At 41.7% G+C, this 22052-nt stretch overlaps 1 protein-coding gene across 1 annotated transcript in view; it reads right to left on the bottom strand.

The window, feature by feature from the left end:
- Window positions 1–22052, bottom strand: part of LOC126184252 (Down syndrome cell adhesion molecule-like protein Dscam2) — a 536335-nt gene that overhangs the window by 120844 nt on the left and 393439 nt on the right. Inside the window, exon 4 of the mRNA XM_049926621.1 lies at window positions 13341–13504. Coding sequence (XP_049782578.1) covers window positions 13341–13504 — 164 coding nt within the window. The remainder of the gene's footprint in view (window positions 1–13340; window positions 13505–22052) is intronic.

Genomic DNA, 22052 nt, shown 5'->3' with positions numbered 1-22052 from the left:
GATGTTGAGTACCATAGTGCTCAGAGCCATTTGAACCATTATTTCGTTCATATAGGCATTTGTAGTCTGAGGTGTTGGATTTGGTGAGCTGTTAGGAATTCTTGGATGGTTGCACTGTGAGTTATTCGGGGGGAGTATTGTGAATTCCGTTTGTCCATGCTGGAGGTGGATCGCACTGGTGGGTTCATGACTTTTTCACTGTTTGATGGTAGAGGATAAAGATGATACGGTGTTGAGGATCTGTTGTACTTGTACCAAGTTTGAGGCGTACAATATTGCGCGCATTTCCGGCGAATGGTCAAAACAAGGTCCTGTTGTAGTAAGTGGGATCGTTCTGTTTATAGACTTTGCAGAAGGTAATAGATATGTCTTTCTCCAACATAAATTGCAGAGATAAGATGGATGAAGATAAATGCGTACTCATCTATCGTTAGAAAGGGAGAATGCTTTTTTATTATTATTAAGTGAGTTTTGGCATGAGTGAATATGGTTTTATATATGCGAGTGGAAATTGTGAGAGAAGGGTGAATGACGTCGGGTTCGCTGGCTGGGGGAGACACTGCTTACATGTCCTGTTGGAGATGTAAGGGGGGTGGGGGATAGAGATCTGCGCTATTCAGGAATCCATTTGTGCACTGTATGTCGTTAGACAATAGCTGGAGAGCAGGTATAGGGAGAGCCCACTTCAGCATTCTGGTCCTGGGGGCTGAGTGGATGGCTGTTTAGATGGACAGCTATGTGGCTTTGACATGCCGCCGCCGGCGCTCGGACACTTGCTTTGTAAGGCGCTATGGGATTAGTTTGAACATTTAGTACTTGTTTCGGTGGTTATTGGATTAAGAACTGTAATATTGAAGGTCATGTCCTCAGCGGGACCACTGTGTAATTGAGTAAGTGTGTTTACGTATTTGAAGATATGTTTCACGAATGGTGATGTTAAGAGGATGGCGCAGTTTAGGTACCACTGTAGAAAGAAGATAGCTGTCTGCTACTGAAAGAAAGAAAGAAAGGGATGACCTTGTCCCCAGACCTGATGGGTGAGTTATTAGATAAGAGCAAGTGATAGTTGAATGTGTTCGGATATAGGAGTCTCTAAACGGCAGGGCGAGATTTTTTTTATGTGGAAATTTATGCAATCTGTAGATAGTGATATTCGACCGCTAGTGACAACAGTTAAGAGCGGAAAAATAGGTACAAATCGAGCGCTGGCAGAATGTTGTGGCAATGGTAATAATATTTAATTAAAGGTGGAGGTGGTAAATATGGACCAGGCTTTGAATATTGTCGTATGTGCTTGATGCTCTGTATAAAAGTTGCACTCTTTAATTGCGTTTGGTATTTCTGGGTGTGTATAATCTTAATTTTACTGTTGAAAGTGCAAGAAAGATGAGTTGATTGATGTTTAGATAGAGGCTAAGTTTGTAATTCGAAAAGGGGGGATGAGAATGGTAAATTGATTGATGTGCATTGTTTGTAGGGTGATGTATGAGTGTCAAGATAGGGTTGAGGACGTTTGCGTATGTTGATGGTGGGATGGTTGTGAGGTTAGGTGTGGTGGGAGGTGTAATTTAGATCTTATTTAAAAAAAATGTTGTAAAGTAAGAATAATATTGACAAGGTTTTTAGATGGCTGGTCAATCGACGAGGCGAGAGCAGGAATGTGTAGTTATGTTTAGTTAAAGGGCCGAGTAATGTCGTGTGAGGAGCAACGTGCAGTGTGCTACAGTTTCATAGGAGGTAAAGACAGGTGCTGCTATGATGTGTCTAGCGTATGGAGGCTGCGCTTTGGAATTATGCTACGTTAATATAAAGTTGACTTTCACTCGCGTTCGGTGGTCACAGCTCATGATTGTGGTCCTGGATGGACATATGTGTGTGCTTTGACCGCTGACGAGCGTGTTGACCGCGCCCACTCGCGCTTAAGGAAGCCGAGCAGGGGCTGTGCGAGGGCTGAAATCAGACGGATGGGTGACTTCACGATCCTGTGGGCAGGGTGCAGAGTGGGGGTACCTGTGCACGTCTGCTGAGTTACTTTGCGAGAGGATCTGCAGGCTCTGCTATGCGTTATTAGGATAGTTTACGAGTACTGAGTGTATCTACACATCTGTGTGATGTATTATTTAGTTGCAGTTTACTATAGTGTGTACTGAAATTATGATTGGGCTGTGCAACAGGGCCCAGGGCACATCTGGGATTGGTGTTTTGTGATAGCGCGATAGATATACTGTATGGTTAAATAAGTTGTTCGAAAAAAATAGTGTGTTCCCAATGATTACACGCGCCTGCAGTGCAGATCAGAGTGATTGGTTTTCCGTCACCATCTCGGTTCCATGCGAGTAGTAAATGTTTTCCTGGCCGCGTTAATTGAGTGTGTCAACTAGCTATGAGCTATTCTAAGAACACACGTGAAGGCAGGTCCAGACCTGAGACGCCGGCGGTATTCATGAGAAGAACAGTGCAGCTTTCACATGTGTCGGCTGTCACGAGCGCTCGGAAGCTGAACTTGGCTGGAGACTCTGGAATTCCCTTCCCCGCCGACCACACGCGCACGTGGCCTGCCTTGGAGCGTATTCTAAGGTTCATAGGCGATATCAATTTCTCCGGTGATAGGTGAGAATGCGACTGTGTTGAGGTCATGTTTGGGGGAGGCCGAGCAGAGACTTTTGGTCGGTTTGGCAGCTGGTGGTATTTGGGCGCGCCTGTTGCACTATTTTGCGAGCATGTCTGTGCACTGTGCGGTGCTTTATTTGGAGGGTTTAAGAGTACAGGGCTCGTCTGCTGATATTGTGTACTGCATTACTTAAGAGCTGTTTGCTATTGTGTGGTGAAATTAGGAGTTGTTTACGTGTTTGTGGCCTGTGTCAGATGACCACAGTCGGATCAGTGCAGGTGTTTTGTGACAAATATACTCCACGACTACATAAAAGGGCTTCAAATAAATAGAGTGCAGCCCTTCCTTACATCCCCGAGCAGCACAGTGCAGTCTGAGCTGTTATTGCGCAATAATGGCAATCTGGTCAGAATGTGAGTGAGTAGACAAATAAATGGACAAATTTATCTGTAGAGGAGTTACAGGTCTGGATTGGAATGAATATCTTGATGGGTGTGGTTGTGTTGCCAAGTGTAGTGCACTAAAATTATTTCCGAAAATTAGCAGTTGTTTGGCTATTTGGAGGTAAATGTTTTGCATTATTTATGAGCGGTTCACATGTTTGTAGGCTGTGCTATGAGTTATTTTTAACTGTTTACAATTACCAAGCGTGTGTGTAGAACATTATAAATGAGTTATGTAGGAGTGTTTTGCAGGTCTGTATGATGTGGGACATGTCGGCGTGATACATATACTCCATTCCTAAATTATGTAAATTCGTTCCTCCATCCATGGACATAGTGCGGGGTGAGCCCGTTTACCAGAAACGTGTAGGAAGAGGTTGAATGCTGGTGGCTTAGTTTGAAACAATTTTCTTAGGTTGGTGGCGGAAGAGCAAGTGAGCCTTGTTTACTGGCAGATTTCAAACCTGGCGCTGATTCCTAGGAGGAGGCGGAGGTGGCGGTCTGGTCCTCGAAAAGTAGTTAAAATTAGGGAGTTGAACACGTTTGAATATGTATATGAAATTGTAAATGGAATTATTTAATATAGCGGGGTGGTGAGAGTGAATTAGCGAGCGTTCTCGTGACGAGGAAACGTGCTGTTATACAGTCATGGTGGATTCCACTGTCGGTCAAACTCTGGCACCAAACGTATCCTTTGTACGGCATGCGGTCGACAGGTTCCATCGTGTCCGGCGTTAAGTACTCGCGGGCGTGGCCGACCGTTTGTGACGCCGCCGCCTACCTGGCGCGCTGGCCGTGGGGGTGTGCTTGACATCAGCGGGCCAGGGAGCGGGCTCAGCCGACCGAGCGTACGTCAGCTGCCCTCTGGGGTTTTGCTGTGTGAGCATGGAGAAGTCAGTTGGGACACACATGCATGACCGTAATGTCTGAAATAAAGAGTCATTTTCCAGGTATTTACAGAAGGCAATGTCTGTCGCGTGTATGGAGGGTGTGTGAAGTAAGTGGGGCGGCGGCGCAGCGATTGTACAGTTATTATGCGCACGCGAGAGCGAGGGCATTCTAGTGCGGTCCAAAGGTGCTGTTATATAGTCATGGTGGATTCCACTGTCGAGCAAACTTTGCCGCCAAATGTGTAGCACTGCATTTTCGCTCGCACAGGGACACGTGGCGAATGGCTGTGTGAGGTCGGCATCGACAGGTTTGAACGTGGTGCCGAAAGTGTTGCATTGAAACGGCCGACCATTGTGCGATTCAGCTCCGAGGGAGACAATTTTGGTGGGAAACGTGTGGAGGTGACGAATGCACGTGGTGAGCGGACAAGGGGCTGCTGTGACATCAAACTCAAGAAGTTCCAGCGTGTCCAGCGAAAACATGCTTACGACGTGGGAGCAATCGCTAGGCTCGCCCCCTGCGCTAGTGGCCGGCCGCCTCACGTGACAGGTGTAGGCAGTGTCTCCGCGTGCTGGCCAGGGGGTGGGGAGGATTTGAACTAATTCAGTTGGAGCATGGACGTCGTGGTGACTGCCCTGTGATATCAAAGATGTGTGTGCTGACTGTGTTGGAGAACAAGTGATGACCGTACTGCTTGAAATAAAGTCTTCAGTCCCTTCCCCCTGCAAAATCAAAGGTCGTGAATTACGTTATTATAAGTGTTGTTTATTATTTGACGCAATTATGATAGGTTACCAGTGAAAAAAAAGATAAGTGACGGAGAAAGCTCGTACATGTGATCAATTATGGTGTTGGGGATTTGAACTTGTGATAGATTTTTGTTATGGATGTAAGGAAAATGGATTTCTCACCGAGAAAATCGGACATCTTGAATAAATAATAAATGATAATAATAAATAGAAGTACAGTTTTCGAGAGAATATCGTGTTGGAATTTGAATTTGGCGCAATTTTCTAGTGGAGGTAGGCCTATAATAATAAATGATAATAATAATAATAATAAATGATAATGAATGATAATAAATGATAATGAATGATAATGAATAATGATGAATAATAATGAACAAAAGGTTTTGCAGCGATTATCGTGTTGGAATTTGATTTTGGAGGGATTTTTTTAGTGGAGGCAGGTCAATAATAATAAATAATAATAAATGATAATAAATAATAATAAATGATAATGAATGATAATGAATGATAGTGCATGATAATGAATGTTAATAAATGACAATGAATAATGATAATAAAGACAAGTATGGTCTTTGCATGCATTATCATGTTGGAATTCAAACTTGCCGCCATTTTTTCTTCTGAAGGCTTAGGTTAGTGGACGTAGAACAGTTGGACTATTTTCCCGCCAAAATTCAAACTTCCCACCATTTTTTCTTGAGGTTAGGTTAGTGGACGTAGCAGAATTGGACTATTCTCCCACCAAAATCTGCCATCTTGGATGCCGTCATGCGATGTTGCCAAGTCTACATACCGCCATCTTGGATGTCGTCATCGCCACCATCTTGAATAAATTTGGCAACAATGGAGAGTGGGGTTGTGCCCTCTTTGTCCCACTACTAACGCTGCCTACCTAAGTAAAGAAGGCGTGATGGCGTTGCTGCTTCTTCTGGCCAACAACTCTGATTTACCCCTATCAATGTCATCTTGCTCCTCACGCTAGCATACACTATCTACTGATGTGTGACCGTGATCATCTGTCATGATATACCGCCTAATGTTTCCGTCTAGAACAAGCAATTAATGGAACCTTAAATTCCTACCATTAGAAGGGAAACACCATCAATCTGCCCTATGTAATAAATGTAAAAGCTATCTCACTACCAGTAACCTAGCACAGAGTTCATTCTTGTGGTACATACATCAGTTAATCAGGTATTTGCTTAACAAATAACTGTCTCCTAGTGCAACTTAAGTGGCAGCCACTGCACAGGTTCTGTATGTTACATTTGTTAACTAATCAGTTTGCTGCAATGTTGCTTCTACTGTTCTGAAACGTACTAAAAATTTTGAATAAATAAGCGCCACAATCTAGGTCACATGTATTTGACATGTTATAGCACCACCACAAAACAACGGCTAAGGAAATGATGCCATAAAAGTTCTCTTACAGGGATAGTAAAACAAATGATCACAAATCACTGGTATTTTTGCAGAAAACAGTTACATATAAAATGCCATCCGAAAAATGTTTAGCCACTCAATGACAGCCGACGGACTTCAGGACTGGAACTAAGTTATCCTACTCCATTCGCTCGATATTTACTTGTAACTTTGATGAAATTTTTTGAATGACTTGTGCGTAATACGTAACATGCATAGGAAATTTTATGTTTTGGATAGCGAAAAGAGGAAAAATTACAATGTCTCTCGTCAGTTGCTTTGTAGAAAACCTGTTTCCTTCTTCATTAGTAGTTGGTACACTACAAAGTTTAGGCACCAGGATTCTGTGGAATAATTACGTCCAAATCAGTGACAGTTTAAGTAAGGCAACAGTATACTGTTACAACACAGCTCCTCCAGGGTGCCCCAAATCAAATGAAATTTGGGAAGCCTAAACCGTAAGTGCATAATCGAAATATAAAAAGTGTATCACACGATAACGCACCACAATAACTGCTCCAAAACTAATAATAACTTTATCTTGGAACTGTTCCATTCGGTCCGCGTTTGTATAGAAAAACAACAAAAAAAATGGTTCAAATGGCTCTGAGCACTATGGGACTTAACTTCTGTGGTCATCAGTCCCCTAGAACTTAGAACTACTGAAACCTAACTAACCTAAGGACATCACACACATCCATGCCCGAGGCAGGATTCGAACCTGCGACCGTAGCGGTCACGCGGTTCCAGACTGAAGCGCCTTTAACCGCACGGCCACACCGGCTGGCTAGAAAAACAACACTATCAGAAATCGAGTCCGTCTTGATGCCAAACACCTTGTTATTTGTTTATTTATTTATTTTAGCAAACTACGTAGTTTGGGTGACAAATATCACCATCATCAGTGGGTTTTTTCTAATCTCTAAAACATGCAGAAAATAGCATAGATATAGAAACACAGTAACACATTATTACATTTTTAGTGTTCGTTTTTTGAAATATAGTTTTCTGTGGATAGTTTCATACTACCTTATGTATTGCATATAATGGCACGCTTTTACGAATTATTCTCGCTGTTTGCGGCATATATTCTGTGCTTTTTTCAGTTGCCGTTTTTTCTCAGCGTACATCATGTCATCTGCAACTGTGTGAGCGGCTGGCAGTAAACAAATAGTAAAAGGTGAACTTAGTATGTCAGCAATATACACTTGGGGTTGCGGTAGTGCTGTGGAATACAGTTTTGGTGTATACTGGGCTATAACTTAGTTATTCGTGTAGTCACGTTCGTTGGACAGCATGTGGCTGATTCTATGCACAGAAAAACAAAATTTTCGTACTTTGTTTATGATGAAGAACATTACGCCATCTTGCTGTTCGTGTTAGTCGCGAGAGGCGTATCGCATGTTGCGAGAATGCTGTGAAAACTGTAGTGGGAGTTACGACGACTGCTGTTCCTCATATATATCTCTGAGTGTGATGGGGAAGGGGTTCTTTAGCTGTTCTGTGTCTTCGTCAGTTCTCTCAGATCGGTAAAGAGTGTATTGTTGCAAAGTGTTATTTTTTGGTTTATTACAATTTTCCCTTCCACTATAGTCTTTTGTATGTAGTAATTTCCTTCTATTGTTAGTTGTCGGTCTAGACTGTTGCTGTGTTTCAGAATGTGTAGATCACTTAGTATATTAGTGAGTTATGACTTTTGTTCATTAGGTGTTCTGAGAAAGTTGAATGTGTGCTGTCACTCTTTAGAGCTCTCATATGCTCCTTGTACCTCGTTCGGAAATTTCTGCTTGTTTGTCCTATGTATTGGGCCAGACAGGAGTTTCATGTGAGATGATATATTCTACCGTTGCTGAATTCGTCTGAGGTTCTTTTGTCTGGTCTTAGCCTTTTCTGAACTGTGTTGTTTGTTCTGAATGTTCCTGGGATACCTTGTTTTTTCAAGATGTTTCCAATTCCATGTGATATTTTGTTATTGTATGTTCGTGAGTACCATCTGTCTCTTTTTACCGAATTATTGTGGTCCGCCGTTTGTCTGTGTGTACTGCCTCTGCGTTTACAGATCCTATAGTAACGTCTTCTGATAAGTCCGGCAGAGAAGCGTTGAGGAGCACACCAACAGTTATACTATCAGTAATGCTGTCCGTATCATGAAAGTTGATTTGAACACTGCAGTGCTTTGCTAGCCTTGGTGCTACTGGAAGTGGTATGTGGTTGCCTTCCTCTGACCTCTGATCTGGCTTACCCAGCCAGTTAGAGTGGGCGAGATGAGGAGGTAAGGGTGATGTGTAGTACTGGATGCAGTTTAACGTAGACTCTGAACCATGGTGCATCTTGCCATTTTTTATCCTATGATCTATAGTAACACTTCAGGTACAGTCGCTGCATGTTCGTTGATGTCCTCATACGCCCATGCTGTGAAGGTTTGCATTTGCACTCTCATAGGTACTATGAAAGGCCACTACCCATTCCCCTTTGAAATAGAATTAATTGTTGAGAAGGACTGATCTCGAAGAATGTTGGTATTGCGTTTTATGACTTGTGATGATATTTCAGAAATCCACCTTCTGTTTCAGGTTTCTTAACTGCACCTTATATACGAGAAAACGATGGAAATTGTTTCTGTGCAGTACTCCCACTATGGAGTTTTGTGATATTCCTAATGCAGAGCTCAGAGTACACGCACCATTCCGTTCTCTATGAAACATAGCAAAAAATTATCCTCGTCATCCAAACTGTACGTCAACGATTATTCCCGTCTATTACAACACAGAGGAGCCTCAAATGCAACGCACTCCTCCAGTTTTGAGGGATTGCACCTGTTGGGAACTTGTTTCTGGTATAATTTTCCAGCAGTTTCTCTCATTCCAACAGCGGCCGAGCCGAGAGGACGCGCAGCAGAGCAGCAGCAGCACTTGTGTGATTAAGTGTAAATTAATTTAGTCTTTGTCTTTTGTTAACGTGCTTCAGTAAAGAAGTGAACTGTACGTGTTTATTTTACTGTGTAGACTAGTGGTTAGAAAACTAATCGTATTTTTTGTTTTTGCGCAAGTCGTGAGAATATCCTTGTGTAGGCCGACTTCCTAGTGTAAATTTTCCGTGCAGAGAAATAGACTCAACTTACATTTACCAAGAAAAAATAAACATAAAACTCAAAACAGCATTTTCTATCAAGGAATAAAACTGTACAATAAATTACCACCTGTTATGCAATACATTTTAAACATTCACGGATTACTTAGGTAAAACAGAGTAGGGGTTTGATAAAAAAATGTTATACAAACAAATAATAATAATAATGATTATAAAACATCCAACATTCCACATAACACCTTCACTTTATGTTTTTTCCTTCTTTTTTTCCTTTCTGGAAATACTTACCCCCAAGCTATCCATAACACAGTACTAACACCTCTTCCTCTTTCTGAGCTCAGCATCTCACTCATTATGGGGGCATGCTGACTCAGTTTCTCAGGATAGTAAATGGGAAGTTGCGGTACAGAAAATGACCCAGAGATCACCAGTGTGTCTGAGCGTGCGCGCGCGCGCGCGCGCGCGCGTTGTGTGTATGTGTGTGTGTGTGTGTGTATGTGTGTGTGTGTGTGTGTGTGTGTGTAGTGAGTGAAGTGTTATGAAACAATGTGTGAATAGTGTGTGCAGTGACTGATAGTCAGATATGAGTGAACAGTGTGGCATTACATTATTTAATAAGTTATTTGTAAAAAAGGTATTGTATACAAGGAGTAAATCTAATGATTGCCTCTAACTAGAAGTCTGTAAATATATGTGTACACGAATTAGCTTATTTTAAATTGATCTAAACTTGTAAATACTTTGACATGTCCTATACCCTTGTAAAAAGAGATCTACGGATGAATAAAGGTATTACTACTACTATTACTACTACTACTGCTACTACTTATTTCTGTTTAATAGCTTGCGGTCTCAGAGTTAATTAATAATTAAATAAATATATATAACATTATCCAGTAAAAAAAAGAAACAGTAGAGCATGTGGTTAGAAACCGAGAGGTAAAAAGAAAACGGCCTGGTTAACAATCGAAAGATTGCAGGATCGAATCCCGGCTGGGTGAATTTCTTTCGCTATGTCTTTTAACCTATCATTCACCTCTCAATGCTGTATAGATTAGCCATAAAGAAAATGTGGTTTGGATTCCATGTTACACTGTAGTTCCTCTTTTTTCGGCCGATAACTGGATAGGGATATGCAAGGCGGCTAAGTGATATCCAACTAATTGCAATCATTTCAGAACAACTGCCTAGTGTAAAACATGCGAGACCAGAACATGCGCTTTTCAGTTATTTATGTATAGAGTAAAGCGTAGCATGGGATGCACCTTCACCTCATTTATATAGGGAAAGGTTTTCAACAAAGCAGAAAATGACAACTTTAGGTTTCCAGCTTTCCTTGAGTCAAACATACATGCGAACACGACTCTCTGCTTGGTGGGGCGAAAGATATTCCTTGTTTGGGAACTTAAATATTATTCAGAAGACTGGTAAACGAATCGCCACTGGCGAGAAAGAGTTTTAGGCGTCATACATAACATAGAAAGGGGGCACGATCTTCCTGATTGGAATACAGAATTGTTTTTACGGATGAGTACAGTCAGTTACGAAATGCTTCTATAGATGGTTCCGGGACGCATTTTGAAATACGACCACAATTTAAGACAGCCAGTTTGTGCTTCCTTCAGATTACCAGTCGCAATTCACTCTCTTAATCCATGGCAAATTTTTCGAACAAGGGACAATGAGTTACTCAACTTTGAAGTATCGTAATAAATACTACCAACAACGAAAAGAGTCACCTGCAATCGTTTGAGAACAACAGCATAGCGAAGAAACATGGGAATTCCAAATATATGTTTTTTTACGCTTCAAGTAAAACGTTTCCCAAAAAGTAATTCAACAACTTCAGCCACTTTGTTTTGTTTACATACAATATGTTCTTTCGGCAGCGCAGTAAACGTCTCAACTTTCGCTTTCTGCTTTCCTTGAATCAATCCTACGTGTGGACACGATTCTTTGCGTGGCACAGCGAAGAAGTCTGCCATGAAGAATCCACGAAAAAGTATTGTGACAATGAGTCTCAGCAATGCAGCACAGTGAGTATTATGCTTCACAAGAGGAGTGTTGTAACACGAGCTAAACGTGTGGATCATGTTGGTTGTTTCTTGTTCTTTCTTTTATATGTGTCATGCCAGTCAGCTTTCTATGCATGCTGAATCACAGATACATACACCCATGATTAGCATGCAATATTTACTTGCTTATCGAAATATTACTTACATCACAATGTGCTACCATCATTGCCATGAGATGTCACTCCAAACGCCAATTCAATATGTAACACACAATATTCATGACTCCAGACAATTTATCTGGTTTGTGCAGCTTACATCACGTAAATTATACGAAGGTAATGACGTTCACTTACTTGACATTGGTCACTGAATTTTATTCGTGGCCTCAAACAAAATACAATACGCCAGTCAAGTCGTCTGGTCGTAAATATACCTAATGCTCCCCTGCTAACCCGGGCCGAGTTGCTAGTTCAGCAGTTTGTTGAGTAAGAGCGTGGCTGGCATTCCGCACCAATGATAAAAGAATCGCCTTAGGTTTTCCACAGCCTACTAGACACAACTTTTGTCCTTCATGCAGTTTCCATAAAGCATTACTTTTCTGTGAATTCTCGATCGAGATTTGCACATGTTTACCGACAATTTAAATGTAAAAAGGATTTTACAAATTATGAAAGATGTTTGATGCCCGCTGCCAAATGTTGGTTAATTGACAAAAATTAAGGGTGGAGACTGTATGAGGACAATGATCCGAAACACCGTAGCAGGCATTGCAGCGACTGGGAAAAGGACAAAAGTATGCAGGTACTGCATAGGCCCTCAAAGTCGCCCGATACTAATCCTACTCAAAATGTATGGTCGTATATCAAAAATAACTTGCAAAGAAGAAAGATCTTTACTTTGAAACAGCTACCAACGCAGATTCGACGCATTTGGAGGTCTCTTCCACGTGAATACAAGGAAAACTTGGTTTCAAGCATGACTCGGAGATATCAAGCAATTATCGAAACTGCTGGAGACTGGACTTATTATTAATTGCAACTGCATTTTTCTTTTGTTTATATATGATGTTTGTATATGTTCTAATTTGTTGTCAAATAAATTTTTCTACTAATTACCCTGAGCACGATCTTACATGACATATTATATGCAAATAACAGCGCTCGCCGTTCAGGGGTGAGTTCGTTCGACGTGCCACCGGGCAGAGTGGCTGCGTGGTTTGAGGTGCCATATCACGGACTGCGCGGCCCCTCCCGCAGGAGGTTCGAGTCCTCCCTCGGGCATGGGTGTGTGTGTTGTTCTTAGCATAAGCTAGTTTAAGTTAGTTTAAGTAGTGTGCAAGTCTAGGGACCGATGACCTTAGCAGTTTGATCCCTTAAGAATTCACATACATTTCAACATTTCTGAAAACGTGCCATGGTATGTCGATAAATGAATTGGAAAGCGCTGTTACGCCATTACACGATCGGTTTTAGTTCAACAAAGTTTACACTACTGTCAGTAAAACATGGCTAGTATATGGACGAGAGAGCAAATGTGCGTTTTAATTGAATTAACTAGCAGTTTTACGAGTTTCCACGTTTATAAAGAAACTTTGTGATTTGTCAGACTAATATGACTGACATCTACGGCTGTGGAGGGTTGCGGTCGCAGAAATCGATGAGGATCACGTTCCGTGCAATACACTAGCACATTTCCGAGGGTGCGCCAACCAGAATGGAAACCGTATTTTGCGTGCATCTCGTTGAGAAACACTTCCCTTATGAGGACGGCACTAACCATTTACGGTACCTTGCTCGCTAGCCTCCGCCTGTTTCACTCTACGAGCTGTAGTTGTTCATCCGTCGACCGTGGCGCGGGATATCTTAATCGCACTACCTGGAACCTCGTTTCTGTTTCGCTAATACTGATTATCAACTGGTCGGCTGTAATACCTCTACGTCCAAGTCTGTCAAGTGTATTGAAAAGGTGAATATTATGTACCCTATGTAACACTTTTATATGCTGATCAGTACTTCTGACATGAGGATTTGGTGCCTAAAAGTAGTCCGTAGAATTTTTATACGGCCTGTACATATCACGAAAAGGATAAAAAGAAGGAATCATAACAGTTGGTAATTACCTGTGGTGCGACGAGTCGTACTCTTGAGGAAGTGGTGAGCGGGTGGCCATCCTTGAGCCAGGAAACGGCCAGCTGCGGATGCCCCTCTGTGGTGCAGTTGAGCTGCGCGGCACGGCCCACGTCCACCGTCTGTTGCTGAGGGCTGATGTACGCAGACAGCGGCGCTGTAACATTTCCATGTACTGTCAACATTACATACTTATCTCAAGTTAAATCATTCCTACGAATACGAAACAGTAACTGCATTGTGCTACCAAAACGCTTGCCGATTCTCTGAGTTTTTTAAATCAGTTATTTACACTTTCCCTATTAGTGTCAGGCAGTATACAGTCTAGCTAATACGTTTCAGCCACCGCAAAAAAATACTGTAAATCTGTTGTCACACATTTATCTGGTGAAATAGTGACGATGAAACGATTATCATGCCGCTATAGTTGCTCATTCTCTTGCACGGTTCTTTAAGTGACAGCGTTGATTGTGGTAACAGCTCCTGGTAACTCTAAGTCATGGTTTCAGTTAGGGGTAGAATTGAAAAAATACTGCATGGAAGCAATGTCGGATATTGGTACGATTCCTCTGCACCCCTTCATTGATTCTGCAACTGCCCACATCACCAAGTTACCCGTAGGTTGCACTCAAGCCGCTAAAGCGTTTGGTAGCTAAATCATGACCAAGGGGCTTCCCTATGGTTGCTCACTCTCTAGCTCACCACTCGTTCAATCAGTTTCCACTGTATTAAAGTCAGCTGCCCAATTTTCCTATGAGGTGCCTGCAGAAGATAGCATCTATAGATTTCATGACTCTGAAACAAGTGACTGTTAACTACATGACGGGACGCAGCGTCGAAATCATTAAAATTCGAGCTACCGACAAATTTTCTATATTGACTTCCAAAATATAATTCCACATACTAGAAGATATAATAAACGTTACTGATATTAAGGAGGTGATGATTTACACCTTTTAAACATTTTTGGAAAATCATGACTTGATACAGTATCTGTATGTTACTTCATTAAAACTAACAGTTTCTGTGAAATATCAGATCATCCCCATTTATACAGAGAAATTGGAAAATACCAGAATAAGACACAATGATAACGAATCCAAAAAATTCATTATACGTCCAGCAAACATTCATCACATAAAGTACACACAGAAAAAAGAAATTAAATCTAGAGAATACGTAAAATCATGGTAACCTGTGTACAGCCAAAGTTAGGCATTCATTGCATCAAATTGATTTAAGTCCTTCTGACCTTTATTTAACCCAGAAACACACATATACAGGGTGGTTAGAAACAGTCTGGAAAGCTTGTGAGGGTGTTTAGGTTATGCTGAGGGATAATCGTTAAGAAAAAATTTCAATACGCTGCGTCGTTTCCGAGTTAACTAGCACTGAATTTAGCCGATCAGGCCGTTGCCCTCGCAAATTCAAGCGGCGTGCTAGATACGATTAGTGTCAGCTGCTTTCCAAGTATACATGATAGCGCTCTCTTTTTCGGTTTTAGGAAAACAAACGAAGATCACGTTTGGCGACACCGTCTCTGGCAGGGGGCTTGAATCTGCAAGCGCAACGGCCTGATTGACTAACATCAGTGCTAATTAACTCGGAAACGGTGCAACGTATCGTATTTTTTCCTTGACAATTATTTTACAGGAAAACCTAACCTACAACGACCTCACGAGCATTTCGGATTGTTTTTGCGCACCCTGGTTTAAAATGGTTCAAATGGCTCTGAGCACTATGGGACTTAACATCTGAGGTCATCAGTCCCCTAGAACTTAGAACTACTTAAACCTAACTAACCAAAGGACATCACACACATCCATGCCCGAGGCAGGATTCGAACCTGCTACCGTAGCGGTCGCGCGGTTCCAGACTGTAGCGCCTAAAACCCCTCGGCCACTCCGGCCGGCTGCGCACCTTGTATAAACTATTGTTATACACTGTCTAGTAATATTAATGTGACCACGTATCAAAATCCTGAATAACCACCATCTGCAGCTCAGATCGGTGCAAGACGTGCAGAAAGAGTGTTAATTAGGTGCTGGAAGGTACCGACAGGGATGTGGAACCATGCTGACTCCAGTGACGTGGCTGGCTGCGCTATGTTTCTCCGTTGAGGTTCCATGGCGCAAACAGCCCGATCGCTGTGGTACCACAAATTCTCGATTGTGTTTAAATCCTAGGAGTGTGGTAATCAAGGATGTACGGTAAATTCATCCAGATGCTCCTCGAACCACTCACGTACACCTCAAGCTGTGTTACATGTTGTATTGTCTTGCTGTTAGATGCCATCGTGCTGAGGAAAAACAAACTGCTTGTAGGGGTGGACATGGTGCCCAGGATAGCTGAAAATTGTGTTGACCCACTGTACTTTTCAGAATGACAAGATCATCCACGGAATATCATGAAAACATTCACCAGACCATAACACTCACTCCTCTGGCCTGGTCTCTTCCGAAAATTGTTGCAGGGTATTTGTTTTAAGACATTTCAAGTCGATGGAGCGTAAGATTTAAGTCATCTGAAAAAGGCCACTTGTCGCCACTCAGTGGACGTCCAGTTGCGGTACTGGCGTGCGAATTCCAGCTTTCGTCGCCTATGAATAGCATTCAGCATGGGTACATAAACCAGGCGCCTGTTGCGGAGGCCCACACGCAGAAATGTTCATTGAACGATCGTTGAGGAGACGCTGTTGATAGCCACTTGTTTCATCTGGGAGACCAGTGGCACGTCTATTGGCCCTTACACACCTTCACAGCTGTCGCTCTGCCCTGTCATCTATGGCCCGTGGTGCATCATAGTTGTCTCGGGGCAGGTTTTGGATAGCGCCATTTTGCCACGCACGGCTTACTTTAGACACAGTGGCAAGCGAATAGTTTACAAACTTAGCCTTTTTGGAAATGCATCCACCCTTGGCTTGAGAGCCGATGGCTATGCCCTTTTCGACGTCGGATAAATCGCTCCGTTTCCGTACTATGACAATGACTGCACTGTTTTCCGCATGCCTCAGACACGCTTTAAATACCCTCCAGTACTTGTCCTGTCACCTGCCGTCTGCTAGGGTTTACTGCATACTGGCGTCAAACATAGGTGATGGTCACATTAATATTACTGGACTATGTACTTCCCTTCATTTATGTTTCCCTTGTATACTGACACTGATATATCCTGTATACCAGTATGATAACCTTGAAACATAGTTTAAGTCACTGCTTACATAAAAAGAACATTGTATGTTAATTTCACCTCAGTATACCATTCATCCTGTGTTTTAAGTAACCTCATCTCTGCTGCTGACAAGGATTATTAATGTAGATAGTACGTCATTGACTCTGCATATGTGTTTACTTTTGTCGATGTTCATATAATGTTTACAACAAACTGCATCTGTAGTGATATCATACGTAATGTGTATATTTATTTATGAAGATTGTTCAGTTTTTTGACATGCGTCAGATAAGCTGTTACGATAATTCAGTTTCCCCGTGTGTTTGTATTAAACACACGAATAAGTGTTGTGTTTCAATTCCCCTTCATTAGCGAGTATCTATTTTACAATACGAAATGGTTCGGGGGACGGAGGGGGCAAATGAAAGTGGCCTGGACAAGTGGATATGATTGTACGTGAATCTATGACCGCATTAACGGAGGAGGAAAAGACCTAGAATTTCAAATAACTTACGGGTTTGCTGCCGGGTGACGTCTTCGAACACCGCCGATATTTCGACAGTAGCACACCCTGCCATTCACAAGGCACAAATGCATTTGTGCCTTGAAAATGGCAGGGTGTGCTCCTGTCGAAATATCGGCGGTGTTCGACGACGTCACCCGGCAGCAAACCCGTAAGTTATTTGAACATTCAATTCACCGGGAAAAGTTAAGGTCTCAGACCTAGAATTACTTCCAACACGATGGAACAACTGCCCATACTGCCAGCCGAACAGTAGAGCACATATACACAATCTTCACTCCTGAAAGGGTTGTTAGCAGAAATCAGTCTGATTGCAACCCTAGCTAGCCATCCAGATCACATGATCTGTCAGTTGTGATTCCTTTGTGTGGCGAACCCTCAAGTCTAAGCTGCATCGCAACAACCCGCATAGTCTTCAAGAACTGCTGCAGAACGTTTCGAATGAGACTGCTGCAATTCCAGCACTCCGACTTCAATCCGTCTTCAGCAGATTACTGACCAGTGCCCAAAAGTGCCAAGATATAAGTGGTGGTCACTTTCAACATCTTCCATAGCCAAATTAGTACTGTATTATCTTTCCTCTGCTGTGTTCCTTTGTACCCTGGAACTCTGTTCTCCAGGCCACTTTTATTTGCCCCACCCTGTATAATACACACACATCCACATATTGTGGGTAGGAGACCGGTAAATTGTTACAAGCATGTATATTCAGCCTTCCCGTTTGTGGTAAAATGTATACATGTCAAGTGACTGATGATGAAACATTAATATTTCAATGGTTAAGATAATGGATTCGTTACCACATGTTAGTAGTTGGTTTGGAGACTGTATTCATTTAACTAACAAGATGATGGAATAGGTATGAGAAGTTCTGACTGTCGATGTGTGGTTAAGTTACCATACATTTCTTTATGTTTTGGGTTCAGTCTACTTTAAAGCCAACCAAATGTAGTTTGATGACGAGAACAATGTCCCTCAAATAACATATCATAGACTATGACTACAAATACTGCCAGAAATATCGTGAATACACTGCATGAAAACTAGTGATGAGGCTACATCAATACAGTGATTTTCGATTGTGTTCTTCAGAGAAGTTGGTACTTTCACTGATTTACACACATTAATAGGTGTTGTGTTTCAGTAACCCTTCCATTTGACGATGTGTATTTTACAATAGGATGTGGTATAACACATTCATTATATGCAGGAGTTTGGTGTATCATTTGCTAATTTGTATATTTAGTCTTCTTCCTTGTATCACCACGTGCACATGTTAACAGTTCTGATAATTTACACTTTGGGCTGCTGTGGCAATCACTTTATGTTTATAGTTAGTTTTTATGAAATATTCTTTTAGATGAAATGAACATCTTGCTGTTATATTCATGGCAGGTTCTGACTCTGCCATTACAAAGTTAAGCTACAATATATGTCTTCCCATTTTAATTTCAGTTTACTGTAAAACCAATTGTTGGTTCAAAAGTATGAATGTGTTTCATACAATTTATGATAAAATGGAATGTTAGAAACAGATATGCTTCACACATAAGTATTTCTGTTACAGTGTTCGAAAATTTTGGTGAAGTTTAAACATTTATTATGACGTTCAATGATATATTAATCTTCAGAGGAGTTTACGTATACGATCATTCATATCCTTTATGTGCTAGTATTACAAACAATAATACTATTGTACTTCAGTAACTCCCTCATTAGACAACATGTATCTCACAACATGAAATGGTTTAATGCAATCAACAAGCGATTGTAGATTTTGGCAAGATTGCATGACCAGTCTTCCTAATTATGTTAACATGTACACATATTTTTAACAGGCTTGAATAAATTATCATTTAGCTGCTAAGATGATAAAGTAACAAACGATAGCAGGTAACTTTGATCTTTCAAATACCAAGTCGATGGAAACCTCTGCATACATGAGAGGCTCTGTCTCTGCTATTACATGGTTAAACTACAATAAATTTCTTTGTTTCCTAATTCCAAATTATTGTGAAAGCATATGTTAGTTTAAGACGATCACCACGTCTCATACAATGCGGAGTAGAACATAATTCTGTGAACTTATGTACATACACACAAGCACCGTGAATACAACATTTATTGAAGCTTTTTGGATTTTATCTAATACGTTTATAAATATATTATACTGTGTAGCGTATTGACACAAAAATACATTAGAATGTTTGCGTTACGTCACAAACAATTTCTTGCAGAAGCGAATTTCATGACGCTACCTTTAAAAACATGAACATAGTCTGTGTTATGTTACTTTACTAGCAACAGAAAATGGCAGAATTGTGTTTAAATGCGGTGTTACAGGGCGTACTGCACAGAAATACGAACGAATGTACAGAGAAAAAATTCTCAACAGGTGTCATCCTTATTGAAAGTAATCATCGCTATGGGTAGAAGCTAAGAGGAACTCGATCAATCAAGCCACAGAAAGCCGCTTACGTTGGTCGACAAAGAATTGTTCGTACACTAGAATTTGAGAAGATAGTGTTGGATGGCATAGAGGAATATTCACCAATAAATACTCATCAAGTTTCACATGAAATATTCACTCCATTGAATACCGTTGGGAAAGCACGAGAAAAATAGATGAAGTACCAATTAGACTTCATTTATAAATAACGTTTAGAAGCAGTGACACTAAGTGATTTTGAACCCAGAGTTCAAAAAAAAAATGTTCAAATGTGTGTGAAATCTTATTGGACTTAACTGCTAAGGTCTTCAGTCCCTAAGCTTACACACTACTTAACTTACATTATCCTAAGGACAAACACACACACATGCCCGAGGGAAGACTCGAACCTCCGTCGGGATCAGCCGCACAGCCCATGGCTGCAGCGCCTTAGACCGCTCGGCAAAAACAACGCGTAGAACCCAGAGATCACTTCAGCCAGTGGATAGGCTCTAAAGTATGTATTGAGATTAATAGTCATTACTTTGACCAACTGCTATGAGCTTAAGTTCTTGCTATAAGGTGTAAATCGTTAGTGTCAATAGAACACTAAAGTATTCACCATTATTGTTCGCATGGTTATAGCGCATTCAGTTTATGGACATCTAAGGACGGAAGCGCAGATAGTCGAGAGGTTTATTTATTGTCAATGCCTAAAACGAAAATCTGATGTGACGATCATGACGGTTTTTATAGACGAATTAATTATTGTGTATTAACTGGACCGGTTCGGGTTTGAATAAGTACAAAGATTAATACATTTCGGATTCATCGTAAAACAAGTGGATGACGAAGCAGCCATTGACGATCAAGTCACCTGGTGGCAATAGTTCTAATTAGTAAGTGGATACGTGGGACGTACACAAATTGAATAGGTGTTTCAAAAATTCTCGAGCGGAATAGCTAAAGAAAACTGCAGTGTTTATTTTTTCAGACCGGATCAGTTACGTAATTCGTTTGAGTTAAATTGTAAAGAAGGGGGCAAGACGGGGTATTAGAGAATTAGTGCATAACGTAACAACACAATAATTTCTTCGTTACTTCAAAACTTTACGAATTAGTGTAAAACGTTACAACGCAATAATTTGTTTGTTACTTCAAAACTTTATAATTTCATTATTATATTCATTACGTCCTAAGTAAAAGCTTTCTGTAAAATAGCTGTTTAACTGATGTTGTGTATGTCAGATGAATATAACATCTGTTTCGTCAGTACTGTGTCTCATCGTGGTGTTATACCACCTAAGTAGGTAATAAGTTTTGCAAATTGTATCGTACTGTCGGCGCAGAGTTGGCACAGTGTTCTTCCGTCGCCATCATGTTTGCTGAACTTGTGGAGTGAGTAATGTTAACTTTTGTAAAATGAGAAATTTTGTATCGGACACAGATAATTAAAACGACGCTATGCTACTGCAATTAATGTCTGACCACGAGTGACTCAAAATACTCCAGTATCATGGCACGCCAAGAAAAAAAAGAACGCCAAGTAAATGTATTTAAGAGTGATAACCAACAGTGTTGTGGTGTCATGTTGCCAGATTATTCGTGAGCATAGCTTACACGTATGTGGCAACTTGAAGTTTTAACAAGAACATGGAAGTATACAAACGCAGATTGAAACTCTGGATGTTCCAGTTAAAATAAAATAACAAAAAATAAGTGAGAAGTCTTTACATCCAGAAGCTCATAGAGGGCAAGGATCGAGCAAGGATTCGGCTGTGGGCCTTTTGGATGAACCGTCTGTGTAACTGTCTTCGGGAAACCATGAAAAACGTAAGTCTGGATTGTCAGACGGAGGATTTGAGCCCGTTACTCCGTAATGCACGTCCAGGACTTTAAATTCTGTACCACCTCGGTCATTCGAAGAAGAAGAGATTACCACCCTCAACTTAGTCAACAGTTTTGACGGTCTTTAGTATGGACAGGGACTGCGATTGTTGTGTGCGGATGCGAGCCGTGACACTTCGCTCTCAGCTTCAGGCTGTGATGGCTTCGGTTACACAGCTTGAGGATGCAGTGGATGGGCGCCACTGTTGTGGGCCGGCTGTGGGGATCCAACGGATGTCCAGCACGTCTGAGTCCTCCAATCGGTCCTCACCGGTGGTAAACCCAGTTACTGCGCGCACTGAGGCCGACCCCTCCCCTGTGGTCGAGTGGGAGGTCGCCCCAGAGCGAAGCAGGCGGCGAAAGACTTCCCAGGCGGCCGCACGTAAAGCCTCCCTTGTTTGTCTGACCAACAGGTTACAGGTGCTGTCTGTGGCTGACACTGTCGCTGAGCCGGATGCTGTCGCCTGTCCTGTTTCAGAGGAAACCACTCAGCCTGCAAGATCCAGGCAGTCGCAGAGGGTGGGATCATTGGTAGTTGGGAGCTCCGATGTTAGGCGCTTTATGGGGCCCCTTAGTGACATGGCTGCCAAGAAGGGGAAGAAAGCCAGTGTGCACTCCGTGTGCATAGTGGGTGGAGTCATTCCAGATGTGAAACGGGTCCTCCCGGATCCCATGAAGAGCAGAAGGTGCAGCCAA

The sequence above is a fragment of the Schistocerca cancellata genome, chromosome 4 (assembly GCF_023864275.1).
Source record: "Schistocerca cancellata isolate TAMUIC-IGC-003103 chromosome 4, iqSchCanc2.1, whole genome shotgun sequence".
Classification (NCBI taxonomy): Eukaryota; Metazoa; Arthropoda; class Insecta; order Orthoptera; family Acrididae; genus Schistocerca; species Schistocerca cancellata.
The sequence above is the reverse complement of the archived record's forward strand: the minus strand, read 5'-3'. Positions and strand labels throughout refer to the sequence as shown.